The 27,974-nt window shown below is 34.2% G+C and overlaps 1 protein-coding gene across 1 annotated transcript; it reads right to left on the reverse strand.

Moving 5' to 3' along the window:
* Positions 1-4,938: 4,938 nt before the first annotated feature.
* On the reverse strand, positions 4,939-23,724 carry LOC121478691 (phospholipid scramblase 1-like). The gene is made up of 6 exons (XM_041733892.1): positions 23,632-23,724; positions 21,155-21,197; positions 17,979-18,199; positions 15,898-16,059; positions 9,323-9,484; positions 4,939-4,968 (listed from the first exon to the last, which is right to left on the reverse strand). Exons 1-6 carry the CDS (start codon positions 23,722-23,724, stop codon positions 4,939-4,941), a joined length of 711 nt encoding a protein of 236 aa, XP_041589826.1.
* Positions 23,725-27,974: the final 4,250 nt, after the last annotated feature.

Below are 27,974 nucleotides of genomic sequence, written 5' to 3' on the forward strand. Positions count from 1 at the left end.
TGATCTGCTCAAATTGGTCCCTTCAGCAACTCAGAATTCTAGCTGAAATTTATTCTACTGAAAAAGTTCTTAAAGTTTCCCTCAGCAGTATCAGTAATTTCACCTGGGAACTTAGAAATGCAAATTATTACCAAGACTTACAGAATCAGATACTTTGTGGCTGGGGTGCAGTGGTCTGAGTTATAATAATCCCTCCAGATGATTTTGATGCATGCTAAAGTTTGAGGACCACTATTGTAGTGGATGGCCAGAAGCATAACAGCCAGGAGCACTGGGGTTTCCCAAAAATGGCAGCACTCATCTGTAGTGATTATTTTGGTAGATGACTTAGAAAATATCTTCTGACATAATCTACTTTTCTCAGAAAGTGATACGGTGTCATATCCACATGCATAGTTGGTGAGACTAACAGGTAATATATTTTTATACACAATAACATCTTATTTTGAAGAACATGTTTAAATTCCTGTCAGCTTGTTCTAAAACTCTTTTGGATTGGTTCTGTAAGGCAATTAAAAAATCTCATTTGCTCCCTATCAAATGTATTCACTGGCTGATAATTTTGTGAGCATATGTGGATCCCAGATATTCACAAACTCAATAATTGAAAAAAAAATGAGGCACCCAGTTAATGCTGCTTCTTGGCAGCTTCACATTCAGAAAACAAATACAACAACAAACCACTCCAGTTCATGTAGCTTCAATAACTGATAGAAATCAAATACTCTTTAGGGTATCAATAACAATTATAATAATACTTAACTCAAATACCTGCTAGCTCAGTAGCTTCCTACCAGGTGTGAGCAGGATATTACTACTCTCCCAGTCAGTCCTCATAATGTCATCAAGTCACACCAGACAGTATATCCTAGAGGTACTCTGTGTATTTTCAAAAGGCAATTTAATTTATCCCTGTTAGTTTCCCCATTGTATGCTCTTCTCTGATTCTTGTGCCCTTGTCTTCATTTCTATCTCTAAAATCATCTGAACCCTCAACTATACCATGACCTTTTATGGGAATGTTGATGTTCATACCAAAGACACTGGGTGTAGGTGCTGTCAGAACTCCCAATCCTCAGGGTGCTGGAAGAGCATCATATCATCTATAAAAATAGAGCTGTACTTTGTCCCTGAAACCATTTTACCTGTGTCAAAATGCCCATGTGGTGTCTTCTTAGCTTCTGACCCCCCTTGCCCAAAGCATAAAGGAGAAAAAACTAGAAAGAGATACTATAGCTTATACTTAATCTTCTTTCTCTTATAACTGTTTAATTGCATGAGATGCATTTGTTACGTTGTGAGCGGAAGACAAGTTTATTTTTTCCAACATATCCTATCTAAATAGTTTAGAACCTTGTAGTGGAATGGAACATATCCTATCTAAATAGTTTAGGAACTTGCTTAGACTTTGGAAGCCTGACCAAAACAAAAGCAGAAATACTCACTTCTAACATCCTCTTAACAACTCTAAGAAAGTGCAAAAAAAATGTTTATATCTCTATAAACAGAGTCAAACAAACATGATATCAGTTTGTGAATAGTGTATTAATATTCTTCATATACTAATGTTACGTTGTGGATATGTGACTATATGAACTATCAACATTTGATTAAATGTGTCTGTAATAGTGCTGTCTAATATACTAAGCATTTAGTATGTACCATGCATTGTGCTAAAATTCCCTAATTTTATGTTCCAAACTGTGTTTTAAGCAGGTACTTTTAACATACAGGTAGTTTTACCACATATAAACTTTAGAGGGGCTGAGTACCTTGCCCCAGTGATGTCAAAGCCTAATCCAATCAGACCTGGATGGAGAGAGAAAAGTCGGTGTGTCTTCCACGGGCTGTAGACTGATAAGTTTCACAGAAGGAACTGTGGATGAGACAGAGAATTTGTAATTGAAATTGCTCCACAAAATTTGGGAGTGAAAAATCATGTTAATTTTCTTCTTTAAATTAACTTGGTTCCAAGTCTTTCCTCACCATTTTTTTTTTTTTTTTTTAACCTGAGGATGTGTGGGCCATTCACCTACTAAAAGTTTGTTAAGATTCCTGGGGAATGTAACAAAGTATAGAAGATTAGGGGTGGGGGGAAGGGTGGTATCTGGGTAGCTGAGTCTGTTAAGAGGCTGCCTTTGCCTCAGGTCATGATCCTTGGGTCCTGGGATTCGGCCCTGGGTCAGGCTCAGCTCATGCTCTCTCTCTCTCTCTCTCTCTCTCTCTCCCTAATAAATAAAATCTTAAAAAGAAAAGAAAAGAAAACTGAAGAAGTTCATAGGTTAAGATCCTGTAGTTCTCTGGAAGGCAGGAGAATACGGTGTTTTATATGTTAATCTCTTTTACACAGATGTTACCCAATATACATCTTTAGGAGTACACGTGGGTCTATTTACCTCTGCATCACTGAAGGGCAGTCAGTACATGACTCTCAAGATGAGCCACTGCTGACTTGTTCAAATTTTTTATTCTATCTTTCTAGAATGATCTACTCAACAGCCACTCTAAGCATGGGCTTTTGTGAATGAAAACCTGCTATTTTCTTCTGCAGGCGGAGATCTTTATTACTAGGATAGGATTTATCCATAACATAAAATGGCAAGCCCTTGTGACAAGGGCTGTTCTATTCAGACACTTTTTTTTTTTATTCAGACACTTTTGTAAGGAAGAAAAGTAACCCTTGAATGGAAATAGGCCTCATATTTTATTACATTTCACTGAGTCTTTATCTCTTTTGCTTCCCTTAGGACAGTATCTGTGTAGTTCTGGTGTAGGATGGCCTGTTCTTTGGAACTTGGCTGTCATTGAAACCAGCTATATCTAAAAGGCATCATAAATAGTGATTACTTAATTACACAATGAGATAGAATTGAAAAATAAGATCACATGTGAAAAGCTGTTTCATAGGTAACACTGCCTTAGTATAGGGTGTTAGATACTATGAACTGAGTGGCATATGAGCAACAGGGATGTATATCTCACAGTTCTGAAGGCTGGCGAGTCTAAGAGAAAGGTACTGGCAGTTTCGGTGCTTGGTGAGGAAGTGCATGAATCACTTCCTCATTCATACTTGGCTGTTTTCTTGCAACAATTTTACACTGTGAAAGGACCAGGGAGCTCTCTGGTGCCTCTTGTGAAAGGGTGCCAGTGCCCTTCATGAGAGCTTCACTCTCATGACCTAATCACTTCCCAAAGGCCACCTTCAAATACTGTTGTCACACTGGGTATTAGGTTTCAATATATGAATTTGGGGGGACACAAACAGTTTATAGCAAACATAAATCAAGAAAAATCACCTGTCAAATAATGTGGAAAATTGTAAAGAAACGTCCACAGCACCTTCCATTAAGGAGTGAAATCTCTTTCAACATCCTTTGAATGTGGATTAAGCCGTGTGTCTTAAATTAACCAATGGGATGCTAACAACCTCATTACAATGAGAGGCTTGGAAAGTGCTTGTGCATAAGAATGTGTTCTCTGGCTACTTTTGAAACTCATCCATCATTTAAAGAAGTTAGACTAGCCATGAATAAGACACAGAGGCCTCTCTTAAAAAGAAAAGTAGATGTGGCTTTTTCCAGTGAAATGGATGGGATCTTATATGTGAAAAGCCACACAATTTGTAAGAGAGTAGGACAAGTATAGTCTAGAAGAGATTGAGGCAGTTTAAAATGAAAAGACACTTCTGTCTCCAACTTTCTGTAGGTAGGCAAAAGGCTGCAAATTCTACTCAGTTAAAAACATGGCCATTTGGGACAGCTGGGTGGCTCAGTGGTTAAGTGCCTGTCTTCAGCCCACGGTGTGATCCTGGAGTCCTGGGATTGAGTCCCACATCAGGCTCCCTGGATGGAGCCTGCTTCTCCCTCTGCCTGTGTCTCTGCCTCTCTCTCTGTCTCTCATGAATAAATAAATAAAATTTAAAAACAAACAAACAAAAAAACATGGCCATTTCATTTGGAAAAAAATGTCTCAGAAGACAGAGCCAAAATCCCGGAGGACACAGCCTTGGAGAACGATGAACTAGAAATTAGAAAGCCACTGTCCAAAGGGCAGAATGTTCTGTCTCTACAGTAAGGGGAACTGGCAACTCATGTCCATTTGAATGCTAAAGTTGCTTTTGACCAGTGACTGCTATGAATAAGAATTCCATTTTTTATTGTGGTTATTTTGATCTTGGCTCACTATTGAATGGTAGGTGTATCTTTTTAGTTTTAAGTCTTTGAATCAAGAGGAGCTGATGCATATACCTCACCTGGATTCACAGAAGATGCAGATCATCTGATACTGGACTTAAGTCTGATGCCATAATTGAAAGAGACCTTTGGGAGTCCCAAGAGGATATTTGGCATGTGGAGAGGATGAAATAATTGTGACAATTACTATTAATGGTCACATTAATTGTGACATTATCCAATGTTCAATTGGGAGGAGATTTGAAAAAGGCCATAGTATTTTGCAGTGATGCCCATAAAGAAGTTGAGTCTATTTTTCCATTATTGAATCTGGACTTGGCTATGTGACTTGCTTTGGCCAGTGGGACATTAGTGAGTATAACTGAACCATAGGCTTGAAATGAACACGTAAGTTTGTTTTCTTGATGCTTTGTAACATAGTTATGTGTAGAAGCTTTGGCTAGCCTCCTAGATGATGAAAAATATGTGACTTGTTGCTCCTATCGCCTCTGACAACAGGTAGGCCATCTGGGATGATACAGTTCCCAGCCAATGTGTTAACTGACTGCACATGGAAGAGTATGATCCAGGTCTTAACCTGGAGAACTGTACAGCAGAATCCTAGGATAAATACAATATTACTTTAAGTTCCTAAATTTTGGTGTGGTTTATTCAGAAAAAATTATACAAATAATTTTAGTGAAATAAAACTTCATTTAAAGATTCTCAGTGAAAGTTGCTTAATTTTGCTGAAAGCTGGCGAAACTCATGACCAGAGTTCAAAGTACATGTAGTCCTAGAATAAAAATGAAAAATAAATGTAATTAGGTTGGTTTAATAGTAGATCTAAGACATGAGAATGATTTTGGGGTCCTGTATTATAATAACATGTTTATAAAACATATTAAAGCAGAATGCTGAAGATCAGACCTATGAGGAACCCCATAGGTTGTGTGTGACTACTTTCAAACACACTAAAATAAAAAATTGGAATATAAAGGCCCTTAGAGAACACCCGCTAATTCTACTTCATTTTATTTATATATTTTTCATCATATATACTCAATATAAAAAAGTGTAAGAATAGAGAAGGGAAAAAGTTATATTTTCAATCCACATAGAATCTACCATTAATAATTTGACTCGCATTCTTTCTAGACACACACAGTTAGTATTATAATATGCTTATATCCTAATCTTTTCACTGCATAATATATCGGAGGTATTCATGCCATTAAAGCTCATTTATTGGGCAGCCTGGGTGGCTCAGTGGTTTAGCGCCGCCTTCAGCCCAAAGCCTGATCCTGGAGACCTGGGATTGAGCCCCACGTCGGGCTCCCTGCAGGGAGCCTGCTTCTCCCTCTCCTCCTTCTCCTCCACAGGGACCTCCTTCTCCTCCACAGGGAGCCTGTGTCTCTGCCTCTCTCTCTCTCTGTGTGTCTCTCATGAATAAATAAATAAAATCTTAAAAAAAAAAACAAACTCATTTTTTGTGACATATAGTTTGAGTCTTTAATGTTCTGTTTTAGAACTGTGTCCTAAAGTGTTTAATCTCATACTTCAAATTTTAGGTTGTTTTAGCTTTTTAAAATTTATTAGAGTGATATTTGCTACATAGAGTATACATTGCTATTTACTAGGGTAAACCTAATTATATGTCTGCATCTGTATCAGTTTTTCAGAAGAAAGTAATGCATCTGAAATAATATGAACATTAAAAACTTTAATGGATATTTTCAGTTTGTTCCCCCCAGATTGTACCTGTACCTCATGTCTGTCTGATTTCCTAAACTCTCATGAGCATTGTGAGTTTGTCATTGGAAAAATGAAAAGGGATATTCCATTTTTTTTCTTTTTTTCTTTTCTTCATATGTTTTTGAAAATGTTTTCTTATGGTTATGGGTTATTTGTATTCCCTCTTTTGTGGATGTATGAATTACTTTTTTTATATTCATTTTACATTTTGGTTGGGAATTTGATATTTTTCTTCTCACTTAAAAAAAAATTTATATTAATACAAGGATATTATTCCTTGGCCAAATCTGAAGCATATATTTCCTTACTTTTATTGTTTACTATTGAATATTTAATATTATTGTTTTTTTAAGGTACAAGAAGTTTAAAATATTCTAATTTAGTAGCCTATTACTTTGTGATTTGCTTACTTTAAAAGTTCTTCTTCATCTAGAGACTAGGGGTGGATGCTGTTTTTTCATTTCTCTTTGGTTAATAATTCAGTATCTCCTTCCTTATACTTCCTTTGGGTTTATTCTGTTTTTTTACTAACTTTCTAGAGATAAATATTTTGCTTATTAATTTTCCACTTTCCCTTCTTTTCATCAGTATTTATAGTTATACATTGATGTTTAACTTTACTTGCATTCCAAAAGCTTTGATATATTTTAGTTATTATGCAATTACATATATTTTAAAATTTTATTGTGCACTTTTTATCCCTGAATTATATATCCATTTCCACATATACAAAATATTTAAAAATAATTATCCTTATCAATTTCTAATATAACGTTATTTGCCCTGATACCAAGGTCCAAGTGATACCAATTCCTGATATTCATTGAGACTTGTTTCTTGGATCGATTATTGGAATAGGTCTCGTAAAAACCTTTATTTGAGAACAACTTATATTATCTACTTGTTTAATGCAATGTTCCACATGTATCCATTAAATCAAGCTTGTTAACATTTTTGTTCAAATTTTGAATAATTTTACTAAGGTTCTGTCTCCTACAACAGGAAAAAAATTGAAAGGGGTGCATAAATTTCCCACTATGATAATGAGTTTACCACTTTCTAACTATGTAACATTTTTCTCTGTATTTTTAGGTTGATCTTAGGTATGCACAAGTCAAGAATTACTATTTTCTTTTGTATAGAATTTTTTGAAGATTTTATTTATTTATTCATGAGAGATACAGAGAGGGAGAGAGGCAGAGACACAGGCAGAAGGAGAAGCAGGTCCATGCAGGGAGCCCGACCTGGGACTTGATGCTGGGTCTCCAGGATCATACCCTGGACTGAAGGCGGTGCTAAACCACTGAGCCACCTGGGCTGCCCCTGAATAGAATTTTTATCATCATGTAGTTACCTTCTCTATCTCTTTCCCTACTAATTTTTTTTTTTACTTAAAATTGATGTTTTTTGGTATCAACTTAGCTTTACTAGCTTTTATTGTTAGTATTTTTCTGTTATACTTTTACCAATCTTTTCTTTCTTTCAAGTTTTTGTTATTATTTTGGATTTATTTCCTATTAAGAGCCTATAGGTAATTTAAAAATCTAATTTAACAATTTTTTTAACTTGCAAGTTTTTCTCATTTACATTTATTGTGGTTATTGTAAAAAGTCCTCTTGATACTTCTTGATACAACTGAATTGATATTTTATACTATTTTATTTTTTTAAGGTTTATTTATTTTAGAGAGAAAGAGAGAGAGAGAGAGAGAAAATGCTAGTGGGGGGAGGGGCAGAGGGAGAAAATCTCAAGCAAACTGCTAAGTGCAGGGCCTGATGTAAGGCTCAATCCCAGGATCCATGAGATCATGACCTAAACTGAAACCAAATCAATTGGATGCTTAACTGACTGAACTACCCAGGGATCCTTTCTACCATTTTAATTTTCTATTTCTGTTTGCCTCACTTCTTCTGATTTTTTTCTCCTTTTTTTTTTTTTTTTTTGTTTATGTGATGTTTGTCTTTCATTCCCATTTTTCCTCTGTATTAGTTTGAAATTTACAGTCTTTTTGTTATTTCAGTTGTTATCTATTGACATTTTAACATGCACATTAAACTTAACTCATCTCCTGAACAATAAAAAGACCTTAGAATATTTTAATTCTAATAAGTTTCCTAATATTTTTGTTTTGCTTTTTTTGACTTTACAAATTAGACATTTACTATTATTTTATTTTTTTAGAATGTGTTTACATTCACAAATATGGTTAGCATTTTATTTTATTTTATTTCAGATATTTATTTCATAATATCATTGATATTATTGAATCTCAGATGATCCTTCTCAGACCATGTTCCTTCTTCCTGAAGTGTTATAAACACTTTACAACAATCTATGTATTGTAAAAGTGTGGGTTTCTTAAAATGCAAATTTGTTTATTTTATTATTATCTTTAAGGTATAGTCTTGAAGAAAATAGAATTCAAGAGTTAAGATTATTTTTTAATAAGTATTTTGAAGGATTTAGCTATCTTGTTTTCTGGCTTCTACTGTTTCTATTGAGAAATCAATTGTCAGTCTCATTACTCATGTGTGATCTGTCTTTTCCCTTCTGGTTACTTATGTTCCTTTGCTATTCTGTTTCACTCTGATTTATATGGATGTTAATTTTTATTGCATTTCTTAGGGTTCTTGTCCTTTACCATCACTGAATTCATATTTCTTGGCTCTGAAATTTTTTTTAGCAGTTATCTGTTCTCTATCCTATCGTATTGGAACTCTTGATTTTTATATTGTTTTGTCTGTCTCTACTACATTATGAATCATTTTTTTTCAATTGTAACTCTTCGTTTACTTTTTCTTCAGCTATTTCCAATCTACTATTTAATCTGTTTATTTTTGTTTCTCCAAATTTTTAATACTATTTACAAGACAGTGTTTGACCTAGCCCTGCATATATCTATTACCATTTTCTGTAATTTAATAATATTTACAGAATGAAAGTAATTCTTATGTTCATTTTTTCCCCTAAAACCCAATTATAATCAAGAGTAATATTTTCCTTTTCACAATGTCTACCTAGCCATAGTTTCCAAATTAATGATGATTACTTTTTAAGTGAAATGTGCAAAAAAAAAAAACTTATAAAATTTTAAATTGTAGGAAATAACAGTAGGTTACAATGAACAAACCATTTTGTTCTTTTTTTTCAGCAATTTAGTCTTGTTTTTCATCAAGGCAAAAGATTTCAACTTTAGTGATCACATTTACAGGACACTCTAGTTTTTACATCCTTTGCAATGTGAACACTGTGATATGATCTTGGGGGCTTAGAACTAGACCCAAAATGCACAATTTGCAGTCAATGTAGATGATTTTAGGAAAAATATCAGCAAAGGTTCAATGGCAATCTCAGAAAATGCCATTTTATGCTAACTAGAATAAAGACAGACTCACAATGAGGAAACTTGCTCCAAGCATCAGTGCTTTTATCTTAACATCAAGATCAAGTGGAAACTGGACTCCAAATTTATCAGCATTGGTAGATAGTTCCCTAATAAATCCAGCCCATGTATTTGAAATCTTACCAATAACTATTTCTTCATCCAGAGACAATAACTAAAAGAAAAAAATAATAACCTTAGAGAAAAATCTCTGAAAAATAGGTATTCCTATATCAATTTTAGTAATTAAATATGACACATATGAATTATAATCATGCTGATTATATCCTGCAATAAATTGAATGTGCAATATGGACACATAATAGCTTGGAAACACCTATAGACAATATATACCTGAAAGGAGATTTTCAAATTGATGGTATACAACTGATTATTCAGTTCACCCTTGAATAACACAGGGGTTAGGAGTGCTGACAGCCCTGGGCAGTTGAAAATCTGTGTAAAGCTGTTGATTCCCCCCAAACTTAACCACTAATAGCACACTGTTGACCAGAATGTCTTACTGATAACATAGTCAGTTAATAGATATATATTATATGTGTTATGTACTATATTCTTACAATAAAGTAACCTAGAGTAAAGAAAATGTTATTAAGAAAATCACAAGGAAGAGAAAATATCTTTATAGTGCTGTATATATACTTATTGGAAAAAAATCTGCATGTAAGTTGATCTGTGTAGTTCAAACTTGTTCAAAGGTCAACTGTATATTACATATATGGTATTTTATATATGATAAAATATAAATTATGATAACATATATGCTTAATAAATATAATTTGCTTAAATTTGATCTGAAAATCAACTTAATTACAAATGAAAACCACTAGCTTTTCAGCTCTTTTACACAGTAAACTCTTTCTTAAGAAATTTTCATTTTCTCCCTACTCATCTAAATTCCCTTACTAACTAATATTAAGTTAGTTACTTCTCTTACTAACTAATATTTATTTCTCAACATAGGAGATACCCATGTAGGTAGAAGACACAAACCTGTGATAAATCCTACCACTTGTCTGGTAATAAATGCCATGAGGGTAAAGTTAGGTGATATAATGGAATACAATAGGGAGATAATAGACCAAAAGAAACAGGTGGGATGATTTTAGAGGAAACCTCTTGGGCAAAGCACTATTTAAGCTGAGACTTAGAGGATCAGTAGGAATTAGTGGCCACAGGAGTAGGGAGAGTGAAAGCATCCTAGAGAGAGTCAGCAACATGTGAAAAGGCCCTGAGATGGGAGGAACTTAGCTGGAACAAAGTGAGGGAAGGAGCTAGTGGCATAAAATGAGTGAGAAGAGAGAGGTATGCAGTGATATATTATACATAGCCTTGGAAATAGTGTTAAGGAATTTGGGGAAAGTACTTTTGTGTAACTTTGTCAAAATTTCTCCAGTGTTTTTATACCTGACAACACCATTTTCCCTCATCCTTAGGAAAAGATCCTATATTTTACATTGCAGAGATAATAGAAGCTCTTGGACAGGAATTTGCTAAAATCCCAGAAGCTAACCCTAGAAAGTCATTGTATTTAATAACATAAACAGTCAATCAACACATATTTTGTATGTTATATGAACCATATACTATATTTTTACAATAAAGGAAGTGAGAGAAAAGAACATGTTAACAAAGTCATAAGAGAAAATATATTTACATTAGTGTATGTATATTTATTGAAAAAATACACATATTAGTGTATGTGTATATACTGTTGTATCCATGCCAACACTTCCTACTTCCTTCCTGTTAATGATGAATGGACTATTTCTGCACTCATATGAAGGTTATTTCCTACATGTGCGTTAATCCCATACCAAGCAAGAGACAGGATTCATCAAATATTTGACATCTGCAGTTTCTCTACATTTCCCCTCCCATTTGGCCCCTTTCATTTAAAATCAAAACATACTAAGAACATACCTTTCATAAAAATATCTTTTAATACCTGTGGCCCCATTCAGCCAGGAAGAGGGGTAGGGTAAAACAATGAGGCAAGTCATACAAGTGTAAAGTTAGTTTCTATCTTCACTTAAATTTTTTTTAATAAATTCTGTTCATAATGGATTTGCATTAGTTTTGATTTAAAAAGATTACCTTCTTTGTGTATTGTGAAAGAGAGTGGTCTAGTTTCATTCTTCTGCATGTGGATGTCCAATTTTCCCAGCACCATTTATTGAAGAGACTGTCTTTTTTCCAATGGATAGTCTTTCCTCCTTTATCGAATATTAGTTGACCATAAAGTTCAGGGTCCACTTCTGGATTCTCTATTCTGTTCCATTGATCTATGTGTCTGTTTTTGTGCGAGTACCACACTGTCTTGATGACCACAGCTTTGTAGTACAACCTGAAATCTGGCATTGTGATTCCCCCAGCTCTGGTTTTCTTTTTTAATATTCCTCTGGCTATTCGGGGTCTCTTCTGATTCCACACAAATCTTAAAATAATTTGTTCTAACTCTCTGAAGAAAGCCCATGGTATTTTGATAGGGATTGCATTAAACGTGTAAATTGCCCTGGGTAACATTGACATTTTCACAATATTAATTCTGCCAATCCATGAGCATGGAATATTTTTCCATCTCTTTGTGTCTTCCTCAATTTCTTTCAGAAGTGTTCTATAGTTTTTAGGGTATAGATCCTTTACCTCTTTAGTTAGGTTCATTCCTAGGTATCTTATGCTTTTGTGTGCAATTGTAAATGGGATTGACTCCTTAATTTCTCTTTCTTCAGTCTCATTGTTAGTGTATAGAAATGCCATTGATTTCTGGGCATTGATTTTGTATCCTGCCACGCTACCAAATTGCTGTATGAGTTCTAGCAATCTTGGGGTGGAGGCTTTTGGGTTTTCTATGTAGAGCATCATGTCATCGGCGAAGAGGGAGAGTTTGACTTCTTCTTTGTCAATTTCAATGCCTTTAATGTCTTTTTGTTGTCTGATTGCTGAGGCGAGGACTTCCAGAACTATGTTGAACAGCAGTGGTGAGAGTGGACATCCCTGTCTTGTTCCTGATCTTAGGGGAAAGGCTCCCAGTGCTTCCCCATTGAGAATGATATTTGCTGTGGGCTTTTCGTAGATGGCTTTTAAGATGTCGAGGAAAGTTCCCTCTATCCCTACACTCTGAAGAGTTTTGATCAGGAATGGATGCTGTATTTTGTCAAATGCTTTTTCTGCATCTAATGAGAGTATCATATGGTTCTTGGTTTTTCTCTTGCTGATATGATGAATCACATTGATTGTTTTACGAGTGTTGAACCAGCCTTGTGTCCCAGGGATAAATCCTACTTGGTCATGGTGAATAATTTTCTTAATGTGTTGTTGGATCCTATTGGCTAGTATTTTGTTGAGAATTTTTGCAACTGTGGTCATCAGGGATATTGGTCTGTAATTCTCCTTTTTGGTGGGGTCTTTGTCTGGTTTTGGAATTAAGGTGATGCTGGCCTCATAGAACGAATTTGGAAGTACTCCATCTCTTTCTATCTTTCCAAACAGCTTTAGTAGAATAGGTATGATTTCTTCTTTAAACATTTGATAGAATTCCCCTGGGAAGCCATCTGGCCCTGGACTCTTGTGTCTTGGGAGGTTTTTGATGACTGCTTCAATTTCCTCCCTGGTTATTGACCTGTTCAGGTTTTCTGTTTCTTCGTGTTCCAGTTTTGGTAGTTTGTGGCTTTCCAGGAATGTGTCCATTTCTTCTAGATTGCCTAATTTATTGGTGTATAGCTGCTCATAATATGTTTTTAAAATCGTTGTATTTCCTTGGTGATCTCTCCTTTCTCATGCATGATTTTATTAATTTGAGTCTTCTCTCTCTTCTTTTTAATAAAGCTGGCTAATAGTTCATCTATCTTATTAATTCTTTAAAAGAACCAACTCCTGGTTTTGTTGATCTGTTCCACAGTTCTTCTGGTCTTGATTTCATTGAGTTCTGCTCAAATTTTAATTAACTCTCTTCTTCTGCTGGGCGTAGGGTCCATTTGCTGTTTTTTCTCTAGCTCCTTTATGTGTAAGGTTAGTTTTTGTATTTGAGTTCTTTCCAGTTTTTGAATGGATGCTTGTATTGCAATGTATTTCCCCCTCAGGACTGCTTTTGCTGCATCCCAAAGATTTTGAACAGTTGTATCTTCATTCTCATTAGTTTCCATGAATCTTTTTAATTCTTCCTTAATTTCCTGGTTGAACCTACAACCCAGCAATTGCACTGTTGGGGATTTACCCCAAAGATTCAGATGCAATGAAACGCCGGACACCTGCACCCCGATGTTTCTAGCAGCAATGTCCACAATAGCCAAACTGTGGAAGGAGCCTCGGTGTCCATCGAAATATGAATTGATAAAGAAGATGTGGTTTATGTATACAATGGGATATTCCTCAGCCATTAGAAATGACAAATACCCACCATTTGCTTCAACGTGGATGGAACTGGAGGGTATTATGCTGAGTGAAGTAAGTCAACCGGAGAAGGACAAACAGTCTATGTTCTCATTCATTTGGGGAATATAAATAATAGTGAAAGGGAATATAAGGGAAGGGAGAAGAAATGTGTGGGAAATATCAGAAAGGGAGACAGAACATAAAGACTCCTAACTCTGGGAAATGAACTAGAGGTGGTGGAAGGAGAGGAAGGCGGGGGGTGGGGGTGAATGGGTGACGGGCACTGAGGGGGACACGACGGGATGAGCACTGGGTGTTATTCTGTATGTTGGTAAATTGAACACCAATAAAAAATTAATTTATAAAAAAAATAAAATTAACCCTCTGGATGGGGTAGACTGGATCACCAGTCTGTATATATCTAAAATAAATAAATAAATAAATAAATAAATAAATAAATAAATAAATAAATAAAAAGATTACATTCAAGTATCATTTATCTTAATTATTAAGTTTTTTTGTGCGTTCTTAAATTTTGTTCCTGTGATGAATGGCTTATTTCCTTTACCATAGTTTGCCTGTAACAAGTTACTGCTTTATCCCTTTCCTTATTAGCAAAAATATTGCAAGGGTTGCCCACATTCAGACATAAGATGACTTTTTCACAGAACTGTTAGCTCCCTTTGTTCCTCATTCTTAGAGCTTCCTCAAAAATGCCAGCTGTGAAATGACTTTGCTTCAAACTTAGAATAGGAAGTATTTTATACACCTCAGAGAAAGTTCTGAAGATTTTTGAATAAAGTAGGATTTATTATGATGTGAGATATAAAACAATACACAGAAAGCATTTTATTTTTTGATATCATTAATAATGAACCAAGATAGCTTTGGCGAGCAGAGTTTTATGCATAGGCCACTCTCTTCCATTGGTTTCCAGCTTCAAATACAGAAGAGTAGTCTTGTGTGCTCGTTTTATTCAAGTTTTTTCAAACTAACTATATTATTGCCATAATTCATTTGCTTAAATATATTTTACTTAATTGTACATGCAGGTGCCAGTCAGAATCAGTATCACAAAACTGAATTAATATAGCTTTAGCGAAGGAAAAAAATCAGGTAATCATTTCAGGTATTAAAAAAAAAAAAGCAAACACATTCTTAATAAAAGATTGAGAAACAGTACTTTTTCCAAATCAAATATCTTATCAAACTGAGACAATAGTCTCTGCTGCTGAGGAATCCATATTTAACTAAGTGTAGTGGTTTGTTTAGTTTTATTAACTATATTTAGTACTTTTAGTAGTTAATCTCCCAAATCATTATCTGAATATTGGCCATAATTTGAGAATTATGTCAGTAAGCACATAAAAATATAACAAAATTGGGGACACCTGAGTGGCTTAATTGGTTAAGTGTCTGCCTTTGGCTTGGGTCATGATCTCAGGGTCCTGGAATCAAGCCCTGAGTCAGGGTCCCTGCTCAGTGGGGAGTCTGCATCTCCCTCTCTGTCTACCTCTCTCCCTCCTACTTGTACATGCATGTGCTCTCTCTCAAATAAATAAAGAAAATATTTAAAAAATAATCTAATAAGATTGTATCATAAGTTTCAGGATTTTATAAAAATTAACATTAATATGTTATTTATAATTAATGCCCAAGTATGTCATTGTTCACTGCAATAAAGTTTCATTTTCTCTTTCAATATTCCTTGAAATATTAAATACCAAATTTGTTATTTGGTGACTATATACTTGAAATATAGCTTAAAAAGATGTCTTATAAGTGGCATAAACATGTAGGACTCAATATTGCAAGGATACTATATTAGATATTCATTTTTAAAAAAATTTTTTTTATTTATGTATGATAGTCACAGAGAGAGAGAGAGAGAGGCAGAGACACAGGCAGAGGGAGAAGCAGGCTCCATGCACCGGGAGCCCGACGTGGGATTCGATCCCGGGTCTCCAGGATCGCGCCCTGGGCCAAAGGCAGGCGCTAAACCGCTGCGCCACCCAGGGATCCCTATATTAGATATTCAATTTAAAAAGTAGTCAAACACTTATAACATCATGATAACATGTTTTTATTTTATCTTAATCAAAGTTAATAATGTATTGCAAAATAACCAAATAACAAATTTGAGCATGATTATCTTTTTTTTTAGCATGATTATCTTAAAACATAACTACTCACATTAAAATTTAGATCCTTGAGACAGCTGGAAACCACACATGGTCCTCTGATTTTCATTATATCCTCCTTATTTGCATTTTTAATTTTAAACATTGGCCAAAATGGGTGAAAGTATTGGTACACATATCCAATTTTTTCACCAGGAGGAGCCTCAACTTTTAGCTACAAAAGATAGAGAAATGCAGTATTGATCAAATGAGATCTGTTTGATTTGTGAGCAACAAATTAGTTGTTACCTATTAGCTTTTTGTACATATATGAATGGAACTTTCTGTGTTTAAGGCATGCCCTATATTTAGGAGTAGACATGGAAATGAAAACACACAGGATTTAGGTACTGAAACCCCTGAGGTGAGACCTGATGCTGCTCCTCACTAACTACAGGAAATGTGGGCATATCACTAAACCTCTGAAATTCATTGTATATTTGCAAATGGGGGATAATAATATTTTTAGGTGCTTATGAAGATTATTTTTTAAATTGCTATGCCCATAAAACATGCCTTAAACTATAGTCATACCAACAATTATTTTATTTTTTATTTTTATTTTTTTTAAAGATTTTATTTATTTATTTATTTATGATAAATACAGAGAAAGAGAGAGAGAAACAGAGACAGGCAGAGGGAGAAGCAGGCTCCATGCAGCGAGACTGATGTGGGACTTGATCCCAGGTCTCCAGGATCACGCCCTGGCTAAAGGCAGGTGCTAAACCGCTGAGCCACCCAGGGATCCTACCAACAATTATTTTATTACCAATATGCCAGGAAGTTTTGTCCCTCTATGCAAATGTAAATATGATTTCACTGAAATACTTTTGATTTAAAACCTAGTTCAGATATTGATTGTTTAAATTACAGTCTACCATAAACATGATGGATTATTATCCAGCCGTTTGTAAGAATGGAAGAAGCCCAAGACATACTGATCTAATCTTCAAGTTGTATTGCATATGTTAAAAAATGGTAGAAGTGGGCACCTGGGTGGCTCTCATTTGGTTAAGCGTGGTTTCAACTCAAGCCATGATCTCAGAGTTGTGAGATCAAGCCCTGAGTCAGGCTCTAAGCCCAGTTTAAGATTCTCTCTCTCCTCTCCCTTTGCCCCTCCCCCTCCAAAAAAATTGTAAAAGATTATCTGCCAATTGTGTTTATAAGACACATGTATTTCATACATATGTATGCATTACACAACTACTCATAGAATAATTCTGGGAGAATATTTAAACTCATGAAAGTAGTTCCATCTGCAGAGGAATATTAGGAGGCCGAAGAAACAAGAGTTTGAGGGGCACTGTTTCTCCTATATTTTTCTTTCTTTCTCACTCTTTTTTCCTTTCTTTTTCCCTTCTTACCTTCCTTTCTTCTTTCCATCATATCTGATTTATTTATTTATTTATTTATTTATTTATTTATTTATTTATATTGTTCATTTAAAATATAAATGAAGACTATGAAATTAAGCAGGTGGCAGTTGTAATGCAGTTTGTGAATCTTCCCCAAACTCTCATGAAAAAGGACAGAACAAGTATGATAGCTAAATAAAACAAAACCACTATCAAATTTATTATCAAAAGTAGATGGAAAAATTATAGCTCCATTTTTCAAACTACAAGCAGGTGTAATGAAATAAATGACAACAACAAATTCCTGAGATCCAGGGAATCCAGATATCACTAACAAGAAAGAAAAGAAAGGGATCCTACTCAGTGAAAGCTCAAAGGACCAGTCTGAGAAACACAGCTTAAAATGGGATGGGACTTCACAGCCTCTAGTTTGTTGGCACTCCATCAGACAGCTATGAAGCGCTTGCAGACAAGTGCAAATGTAAAACACAATATTTCAGATAGAAAACTTCTAAAACTCCAAAGATCTTGTGATCTTCATTACCTGAAAAATATTTACAGTGTTGTGTATTCTTACTCTGCAGGTATGTGGTACAAATTATAATTTCCTCTATAACATATTTCATTCCAGAAAATTCTTTGTTGGCAAGCCCAATATTTTAATATACTGCACAATTTTGAGGCTTTTTTGAAGGAACTCAAATACATTCTAAATCATGTAGAAATAATATTTACTGACCTTTTGTAGGTAGCAGTTTCTCCAGCAACAGCTACATCTTAGAGCTTTATGCACAGTTATGACATCACGGCCTATGTTATCATAAATTGTAATGGTAAAAGATCTTGAAGGTCCACAGAGGTATCTGAGGAAACAATTACTTCTGTCTTCTGCAAAATAAATTCTCTGTCCTTGGTTGTTCATGACTTCATATTTCTTACTAGTTTCAAAACAACTGAGAACTAAAGAATGAAACAAAGTGGTCATCTATTAATGGTGTGAGACATATAAATTGCCTATCAAGTTATCTTCAAATTTGGAATGTACATTTGATAATAAACTGCTTGGGTTTAAGACATTTATCTTCACTGGTATCCTAGTTTCTCATTATGGAAAAAATAAAGTAGATGTGCTAGTTACTCTCTAGTTCCTTTTATTGCTAAAATTCTATGGATAGCTTTTTTTGGAATCAGTTTTGAATTTCTGAGTTATTAACCCAATTTACTATTAATGTTTTGAGTATTGTTAAATTTTAGTCCTCTTCTTCATCTTTCTCTTCCTCAGGACATGAAAAAGACATTACGTATTTAATCTGGATAGTAAAAACCAAGAAAAAATATTTTACTGATGCTAAATTGAAGGAGACAATAAGCACTCATATATTATCCACATTAGATAATGATCAGATTCATCTCTTTTATAAGCAAATGGAAATATATTTTATCTTAATAATTTTATTTCTGTGATCATATAAACAAACTAGTCCTATTTTTTTTAAAAAGGTGTTTTCTACACCCTATATTCATTACTGCACTACTTAGAAAAGAAAAAGTAAAATGGAAGTAAAGTAAATACCCAAAAAGTAGCAATATGTATGTATGTATATGTATCCCCTTTGAGGATTATTGTGTTGCTATTTAAAACATTCAGTTTAAGATAAATAAAAATAACAAAAATGACAAAAACAATAAGAGAATAAATATAAAAAATTGTGTGGACAATGATTAAAAGTGATTTTTAAAAATTCATCAAAAGAATATTTTAAAAAATGTTTTCAAAGGAAATGTATCGGTAGTTGTGCATGGATGATATTTTTCTCCTACTTTTTAAAATTTTAGGTGTTCTTGAATGAGTATGTTTAATGAATATGTTACTGTAATAACATTTACCATTTTGTTTTAATGTTAACCTTTGAAACAGTTACAGACTTTCCTCATTTTTAATGATTTTTTGGCAATAAACATAATTATGTTTTTGTATTATATAAACATATTTGAAAGATATTCATTTTTTAAGACTTATTTATTTGAGAGAGAGACAATGTGTGTGCGTGCAGGACAAGAGGAGCAGAGGGAAAGAGAGAATCTCAAGCAGACACCCCACTGAGCACAGAGGTCAACTCATGGCTTTATCTCATGAACTCAAGATCATGACCTGACCCGAAATCCAGAGTTGGTCTCTTATCCGACTGAACCACCCCAATACCCTGAAAGATATTCATTTTTATTTAATATTCAAAGATAAACCATGATTCAAGATTTATGAAAAAATATTTTGTATTTTAAACTTAATTCATTTTTATGAGTAGAAATCATGTATACATGACACAGATTTAAAAATGCAAAAGAAGGGGCACCTGGGTGGCTCAGCGGTTGAGCGTCTGCCTTTGGCTCAGGTCCTGATCCCAGGGTCCTGGGATCGAGTCCCACATCAGGTTCCCCGCAGGGAGCCTGCTTCTCCCTCTGCCTAAGTATCTGCCTTTCTCTCTGTGTCTCTCATGAGTAAATAAATAAAATCTTTAAAAAAATGCAAAATAAGGTATAAAATTAAAAATAATTATTTCTTCCTGGCCTACTCTATTTTTCTCTTCTTCAACTTTATATATATCCTTCTAGATACATATCTCTAGATATCTCAAACATATGCAAAGCCTGAATGTATTATATACAAACATATAAAGAAACCCACTTTTATATGTACTACTCTGTAATTGCTTTTTATACTTAGCAATATATCTTGGAGTTCCTGACAATTCTACAGAGCTGTCTCATTCTATTAAATAAATGCACAATGTTAAATTATGTGAAAGTAATACTTGGAGCAGTAGTTCTTAAATTTTTAGCCTGCATCAGAACCATCTGGAGGACTTGATAAAACACGGATAGTTGAACTCCACCTCTGGATTTTGTGATTTAGTGGGTCTGTGATGAAGCCTGGGATTTGATTTCCAACATGTTCCCAGGTGATGTTCATGTTGGCAGTCTGCCAACCATACGTTGAGAATAACTGGTTTGGAGAATTAGTTCCCTATAACATGGATAGTTAGATTTTTCTCAATATTTTTGCTATTTTCCTTCTCCCACGACTTTTATGACTTCCTGCTGTGTGTTTATTTAAGTATATTCACTTCTATTTCAGGGAAAGCCCAGGTCTGATTATTCTTTGATTTTCTCAAAATTGCTAGCATATGTCTTGTCCATTATAGGTACTCAGTGGGGATTCTGGTTATTCATAAAATAAATAATTCAGTGTAGGGCAGCAGGAAAAACCTGAAGAAAACATTCATTTATAATATGCTTAAATTTAAAAGCTTTTATGAATTAAATCAAACCATGAATGTCTATTTTAGTCTCAGATCTTCTAATGCATATATACAATGTCACAATAGAGATAACAATTTTTTAACTAAACTCTGATTTCATTTCATTTACATGTATTATAGCTTTATATACATGAAAGAAATACTTGTATTAAACTGAGGAGATAGAGGTAAACAGTTGCATTCTAAAGAATGGTAGTGAAATTGGACTGCCCAGAAACTTACTTGCATTCTTCTACTAGCAGAATTCCTGAAGGATATGGAACCACTGCTTCTCTGAAATACCTGTATATGAGGAATTTAGGATGGGAAAACCCTTTCAGGAAATAGACCTACTGTTTAGCAAAACAAAAATGCAGAATAACATTTTCAAGAGTGATCCGGAGCCATTATCTTTGTCTTTTTCCACGAGAAGATTATTATTGCATTTATCCTGTCATCAACTATGAGTCATATATTCTACGTATCTATATATTCTGTTCATAGTTCAAGGTTTATTTTTACCCAGACACATGAAGCACTTTAATTTATAAGGAGTGACTGAACTATAGCACAAGAAATATTCAAGAGTGAATATATCAGTGTGTTTGGCACATACCTTCCAGAAGATCAAAACGTTGACACACTAGTAACTGATTTATCTAATAGAGTAGAAAATAAAGATAGGTGGTATGAAGTAGTTAAACTAAACTTAAAGCACTTACCAATACACATATATATTGATGCCTATATTTAGGATATTTGAAATAATTGATCCATTATCAACATCTCTTATTTTTCTCCTGTCAAATGTCATATACTAGTCTTAAGTGTGAAGTGTTTTTTAAGCTATCCATACACAGTATACTCTAAAAATATTTTATGTAATATTAAACAATTACAAGTGCTGTTAGACATTTAGCCAAGGAAAAACTATAGGTTCAATATAATTATATAGATGTCTTAAATAGAAATCCAAGCCTTTCATGGGCAAACAGATAAAGTTCTTTGAGGCTCTCTTTTGGAAAGTAAAGAATGAGGGAAAAACAGTCTTCCATTCCATGTGAAAGATAGTGAAGACTAGAAGAACTTACATGCTGTAAGTGATTTTCTGTGACCAAATTGATAAGGTTGTCAGATTTAGTAAAACAAAACAAAACAAAGCAAAAAGCCCAGAATGCTCAGTTAAATTTGAATTTCAGTTAAATAATGAATGATTATTCCTATAAATATATGTCAAATAATGCATGAAACATGCTTAATCTAAAAAGTATTTGTTTACTTGAAATTCATATGTAACTAAGTGTCCTGTATTTTATTTGGTAATCCTATGAATAGACAAATGAAAAAAGAAGAGAGGGATTAGAACCCTCTGCCACTGGTGGATCACAGAGACTAAAAATAAAAACAATACATATGCACCCTTATGCATATTGCAGCATTATTTATAATAGCCAAGATATGGAAGCAACCTAAGTGTCCATCAATAGACAAATGGGTGAAGAAAATGTGATATATATCTGTATATACAATGAAATATTATGCAGCCATAAAAAAAGAAGGAATTGTGCCATTTGAGACAACATGGATGGACCTACAGGGTTCTCTACTAAGTGAAATAAGTCAGACTGAGGAAGACAAATACCATATGATTTGACTCATAAGTGGAATCTAAAAAAAAAAACCCAAACAAATGAATAAACAAATGAAAAGCAGAATCAGACCTATAGATACAGAGAACTGTATTGGTTGCCTGACAGGAGTAGGGTGTGGGAAGTTGGGCAAAATGCATAAAAGGAGGGCAGCCCGGTGGCTCAGCGGTTTAGCGTCGCCCTTCGGCCCAGGGCATGATCCTGGAGACCTGGGATCGAGTCCCGCATTGGACTCCCTACATGGAGCCTGCTTCTCCCTCTGCCTGTGTCTCTGCCTCTCTCTCTCTCTCTCTCTCTCTCTCTCTCTCATGAATAGATAAATAAAATCTTTTAAAAAATGCATAAAAGGGCATGGGAGATACAGGCTTCCAGTTATGTAATGAATAAGTCACAGGAATAAAAGGCACAGCATAAGGAATATAGTCAATGACATAATAATAGCAGTGGTTGTAATAGGACAAATGATAGCTACACTTGGGTGAACATAGCACAATGTACAACTTCGTCAAATCACTAAGTTATACATCTGAAATCCATATAACATTGTATATCAACCTCACTAAAAACAAAACAAAACAAAAAAATGATGAACTGAAGAATTTCTTCATTGGTTATTTACACAGACCAACATCATAGTGAGAAAATACAATGACTAATCCAAATGCTGCTGCAAAGAACTATCTAGATTTCCTCAAAGCTAGTTTTGTAAATGTTCTGAGAAACCTTATTGATAAAAGTGCCTTTTTAGCATGTAGCTATCAAAGACAAACGTGACTACCATAAAGACAGATGAGCTTAAAACAATGGAAGCAGGAGCAGGTATTATATGTGCATGAAGAGTTTAAATATTTTTTGTATTGAATACAATGGGTATGGAGTCAAAAGCATCTTCTAAGTTGAGGCTATGGCCTCAAAACTTTGGGTTCCTTTCTAGTTTTACTGTTGGTTTTCTAGCTTTTTCCTGAACACTGGGAGAGGTGTGAGTGTGTGAAGGAGTGAGAAATACCACACTACCAGAGTTTAATTGCTTTTCTCTGCAAACATTGTAATTGACAAAGAGGTTCTGGGGCTGCCTGTGATAGGGAGGGTGAGGGGCAGAGGGAGAGGAAGAAGCAGACTCCCCACTGAGCAGGAAGCCTACCATGGGGCTCCCTCCCAGGACCCTGGGATCATGACCTGAGCAAGAGTTAGATGATTAACTGACTGAGCCACCCAGGTGCCCCCAATTTCCTAATTTAAAAATGGACTTCCCAGGAAATACATTTGTAAACCACAATGTTATATTATTAACAATCAAAAATTAAAATTAAATGTAAAAATCTTAATGTTATAGGGATAGTATTTTAATCTACAGTTAGAATTTTTTCGTATAACACAAACTGTATTTTGAGACTATCAAATTCATATTATTACCACTTGAATAAGTTAAGAAACATTACCATACCTGACTCAAATATTCCAGTCCAGGTGGACAGTTGGGTATTGTCCCTGGCGCTCTCATCCCATGTACGGTGGGTTGAAGATTAGAAAAAGCCATCAATCAAGCAATCAAGATTACATAAATTCTCAAGAATGTGACAGATTGAAAAGATTTCTTTTTGTATCTGTAAAATCTAACATGAAAGAAACATTAACCTGGCTAGAGACAGGAGACTTCAGGTCTATTTTTCTTTATTTAATGGTATAAACCATCATCCATACCTATTTTTAAATTGTTTTCAACTGAAATATTGAAGGTTTTATTTATGGAGACTGACTCTCACTAAAACCAAAAGGGAAACACAGAAATAAAGAAGTCTCAGTTAATACCAGTATCATAAACTGTGTAAATTGTTATACACATTCCTACATGGCCCTTCATCTATTTAAATACATTTACATCTTTAGGTTCTGAACCATTTGACAATGACTAGATGGATTCTTTCCCTCCAATGTTGAGGATGTGTTATTGTGGACATGACAACATTTTGTTCTGGATAAAGAGCAGATAAAAAATTTTAAAATTGAGATTTGGGGAACTACCTGTCTCTATTGCCTTGATTCTAACAAACTCAGAACAAATATATATAGAATCAAAATTTTCTTTTTGGCCCTGAGTAAATTCTCATTATTCTCTGTATCTTCCTCAGGTTGTGTTAGAATTAAACTTAGGAAATAAAGGCACAAATCCATGCTTCCAACTCAAAATTTGGGAGGATGATTCTGCATGCTTATAAACACATTTAAAATATTACGGAATTTATTACATTGTTTTGAGGCAAATATTGTAAGATTTACTGTCATTCAGATACATTAAAATAAAAAAACAAGAAATGATAACATAAATGCAAGAGATGAGCATCAATCATAATTAGACAAGGATGTGTTTTGGAAAAATATTTGCTAGGGAATACAAGAGTGAGTTTTAAATAGATTGCATTCCATATGATCATATTATGACATGAGAGCTGAGATAAAGAGAAATGAAGAAAGGATGGTAGCAGAAGAGAGAAAAACGCAAACTGAAGAGATTTTTTTCTTTTTAGTTTAGCTGTTTATTTGAATTTTTATGATTAAATTTTAAAGGAATTGAAAAATATTTTCCAAACTGGCTAATGCATTTTACATTACCTCTGGCAATGTATGAGAGTTCTAATTTCTCAACATTCTTGTCAACACTTTTTATTGTCAGTCTTTTTAATTATGGATACCCTAATGGGTGTGAAGACATATCTTATAGTAGTTTTGATTTACATTTCCCTAATGGCTAGTTTTAATGAATAGCTTTTTTATGTGTTATTGACCATATATATATATATATATATATATATATAGATATTTTGGAGAACACTGTCTTTAAATCCTTTGCCCATTTTGATCTATTATTCGTCTTTTTTTACTGATGAATTATGAGAGATTTTATACGTTTTGGATTAAGCCCCATTATAAGATGTGTAAATATTTTTCTTCCATTATGGGGATTGTCTTTCTACTTTCTTGATGATGGCCATGGAAACACAAAAGTTTAAATTTTTGATGTAGTCCAATTTATCTATTTTTGTTACCTTTGTGCTGTGTTACATCTAAGAAACCATTCCTTCATCCAAGGTCACAATGACTTATTCTTCTGATTTCCCTAATAGTGTTAATGTCCTGGTATTATATTCAGGCCTTTGATCCCTTTTAATTTTTGTATATACTGTGAGGTAGGGCCCAACTTTACTCTTTGGCATGTGGATATACAGTGGATATTCCAGTACCATTTGTTGAAGAGATTGTGTGTTCTTTTTTTTTTTTTCATTGAGTTATTTTGGCACCCTTGTTGAAAATCAATTGGCTTTAAATATAAAGGTGTATTTCTGGACTCATTCTATTTCATCGTTGTATAGGTCTATCTTTCCTAAGCCCACAGCATCTTTAGTTTGTAGAAGTTTAGAAATGAGGGGATCCCTGGTGGCTCAGTGGTTTGGCGCCTGCCTTTGGCCCAGAGCGCGATCCTGGAGTCTGGGGATCGAGTACCACGTCGGGGTCCCGGCATGGGGCCTGCTTCTCCCTCTGTCTGTGTCTCTGCCTCTCTCTCTCTCTCTCTTTCTCTATGTCTATCATAAATAAATAAATAAATCTTTAAAAAAAAAAGTTTAGAAAGAGAGAAGAGTGAGTCCTCCAACGTTATTTTTTTTCGAGATTGTTTTGAATATTTTGGTTTTCACGTTATGTTTCCAAATAAATTTTAGGGTCACTTAAGTTTCTACAAAAATACTACCTGTAATTCTGATAGATATTAATTGAATCTGTAGATCACATTAGGTAGTATTGCCATCTTAACAAATATCAAGACTTCAAATTCACAAGGATCTACAAAATTTATTTAGATTTTCTTTAATGTCTTTCAACAATATTTTCTGATTTTCAGAATTTCGTGCATCTTGTAAAATTATTATATTTTATTCTTTTTGATGGTATCATAATTATTTTCTTATTCTGCCTTCATGAATGGAAGAGTTGGTTGTTACAGCAACCTAATGTCTCATTTTAAGAAATTGCCACATCCAGCCATCCCAAACTTCAGCAAGTACCACCCTGATTAGTTAGCACTTGTCAGCATTGAGGCAAGACCATACATGAGCAAAAAGATCATGATTCACTAGAAAGGTCAGAAAATTGGCATTTTTTAGCAATAAAGTATTTTTTTTTAATTTTTATTTATTTATGATAGTCACAGAGAGAGAGAGAGAGAGAGAGAGAGGCAGAGACATTGGCAGAGGGAGAAGCAGGCTCCATGCACCGGGAGCCCGACGTGGGATTCGATCCAGGGTCTCCAGGATCGCGCCCTGGGCCAAAGGCAGGTGCTAAACCGCTGCGCCACCCAGGGATCCCCAATAAAGTATTTTTAAATTAATATAGGTACATTGTTTTTTAGACATAATGCTATTACACACCTAACAGAGTATAGTGTAAAGAAAGCTTTTATATGCACTGGGAAATCAAAACCTTATTTGCCTTACTTTATTGTGATATTAGTTTTATTGTAGTGTTCTAGAGTGGAACCTGTAATATCTCCAAGATATGCCTATACAGATTATCCTTTCACCACTGAGTATTAATGGCTCCCTTATCAAAAATTAGTTCATCTTATCTGGATTTACTTCTGGGCTCTCAATTATGTTCCATTTGCCTATGTGTCTGTTTTTATGCCATCACCATACTGTTTTTTTGAGGTACAGTTGACAAAAATGTAAGATATTTAAGGTATACAATGTGAGGATTTGATATATGTATACATTGTGAAAAGATTCCTTCCTTTCAATTAGTTAATACACTTGTCACCTGTATATTTACTTGCTTTTTCAATGAGAACATTTAAGTTCTATTCTCTAATCAAATTTAAATTATACAATACAATGTTATCAACTATAGTTACACATTATACATTAGAGTCTCAGAAATTGTTAGTCTTATAACAGGAAGTTGATACCCTTTTACCAAACTATCTTTATTTTCCCTACTCTCCAGGCCCTGGCAACCACTATTTTGTTACCCTATGTCTTATGAATGTAACTTTTTTTTTTAAGATCCTGCACACAGGTATACCATGCAATATTTGCCTGTCTATGTTTGGCTTATTTCACTTAGTATAACTACCCTCTAGGTTTATGCATGTTGTTAAAAATGGCAGGATTTTCTTCATTTTTAAGACTGAATAGAATTCTTTTGTGTATACCATATTTTCTTGACCCAATCATTCATTGACAGAGAGGTTGCTTCTATACCTTGGCTGCTGTGAATAATGCTGGAATTAATGTGGGAGTCTTCAACGTCATGGTTTCATTTCCTTTGGATACATACCGAAACGGAAGATTGCTGGACCATATGGTAGTCCTATTTTTAATTTCTTGAGAAACTACTATCCTGTTTTTCATACTATTTGCATACATTTACCTTCCCACAAAGAGTACATAAATGTTCTCTCCTCCACATCCTCTCCAGCACTTGTTATCTTTTATTTCAGAATAGCTGTTCTAACAGATGTGAGATGGTATCTCATTTTGGTTTTGATTTGCATTTCCCTGATGATTAGTCATGTTGAGCACCTTTTCATGTACTTGTTGGCCATTTGTATTTCTTCTTTGGAAAAAAAATATCTATTCAATTCCTCTGTTCTTTTTTAAAATGGGATTTTCTTTCCTGTTATAGAGTTGTATGAGTTTGTTATATATTTTGGTTGTTAACTTTTATCAGATGTGTGGTTTCCAAATATTTTCTATTTTCTACCATTCAGTAGGTTGCCTTTTCATTTTACTGATGGTT

Source organism: Vulpes lagopus, chromosome 19, assembly GCF_018345385.1.
Source record: "Vulpes lagopus strain Blue_001 chromosome 19, ASM1834538v1, whole genome shotgun sequence".
In the NCBI taxonomy this organism is placed as follows: Eukaryota; Metazoa; Chordata; class Mammalia; order Carnivora; family Canidae; genus Vulpes; species Vulpes lagopus.

Bases quoted from the DNA above. Each gene is read 5' to 3' on its own strand.
- LOC121478691 (XM_041733892.1), bottom strand. From the start codon at position 23,724: ATGGCTTTTTCTAATCTTCAACCCACCGTACATGGGATGAGAGCGCCA. The intron at 21,198-23,631 runs GTATGGTAATGT...CTACTCTATTAG, and splicing joins GACTGGAATATTTGAGTCAG to ATAAATCAGTTACTAGTGTG. The intron at 9,485-15,897 runs GTGAGTAGTTAT...TTTTTCTTTTAG, and splicing joins TCAAGGATCTAAATTTTAAT to TTATTGTCTCTGGATGAAGA.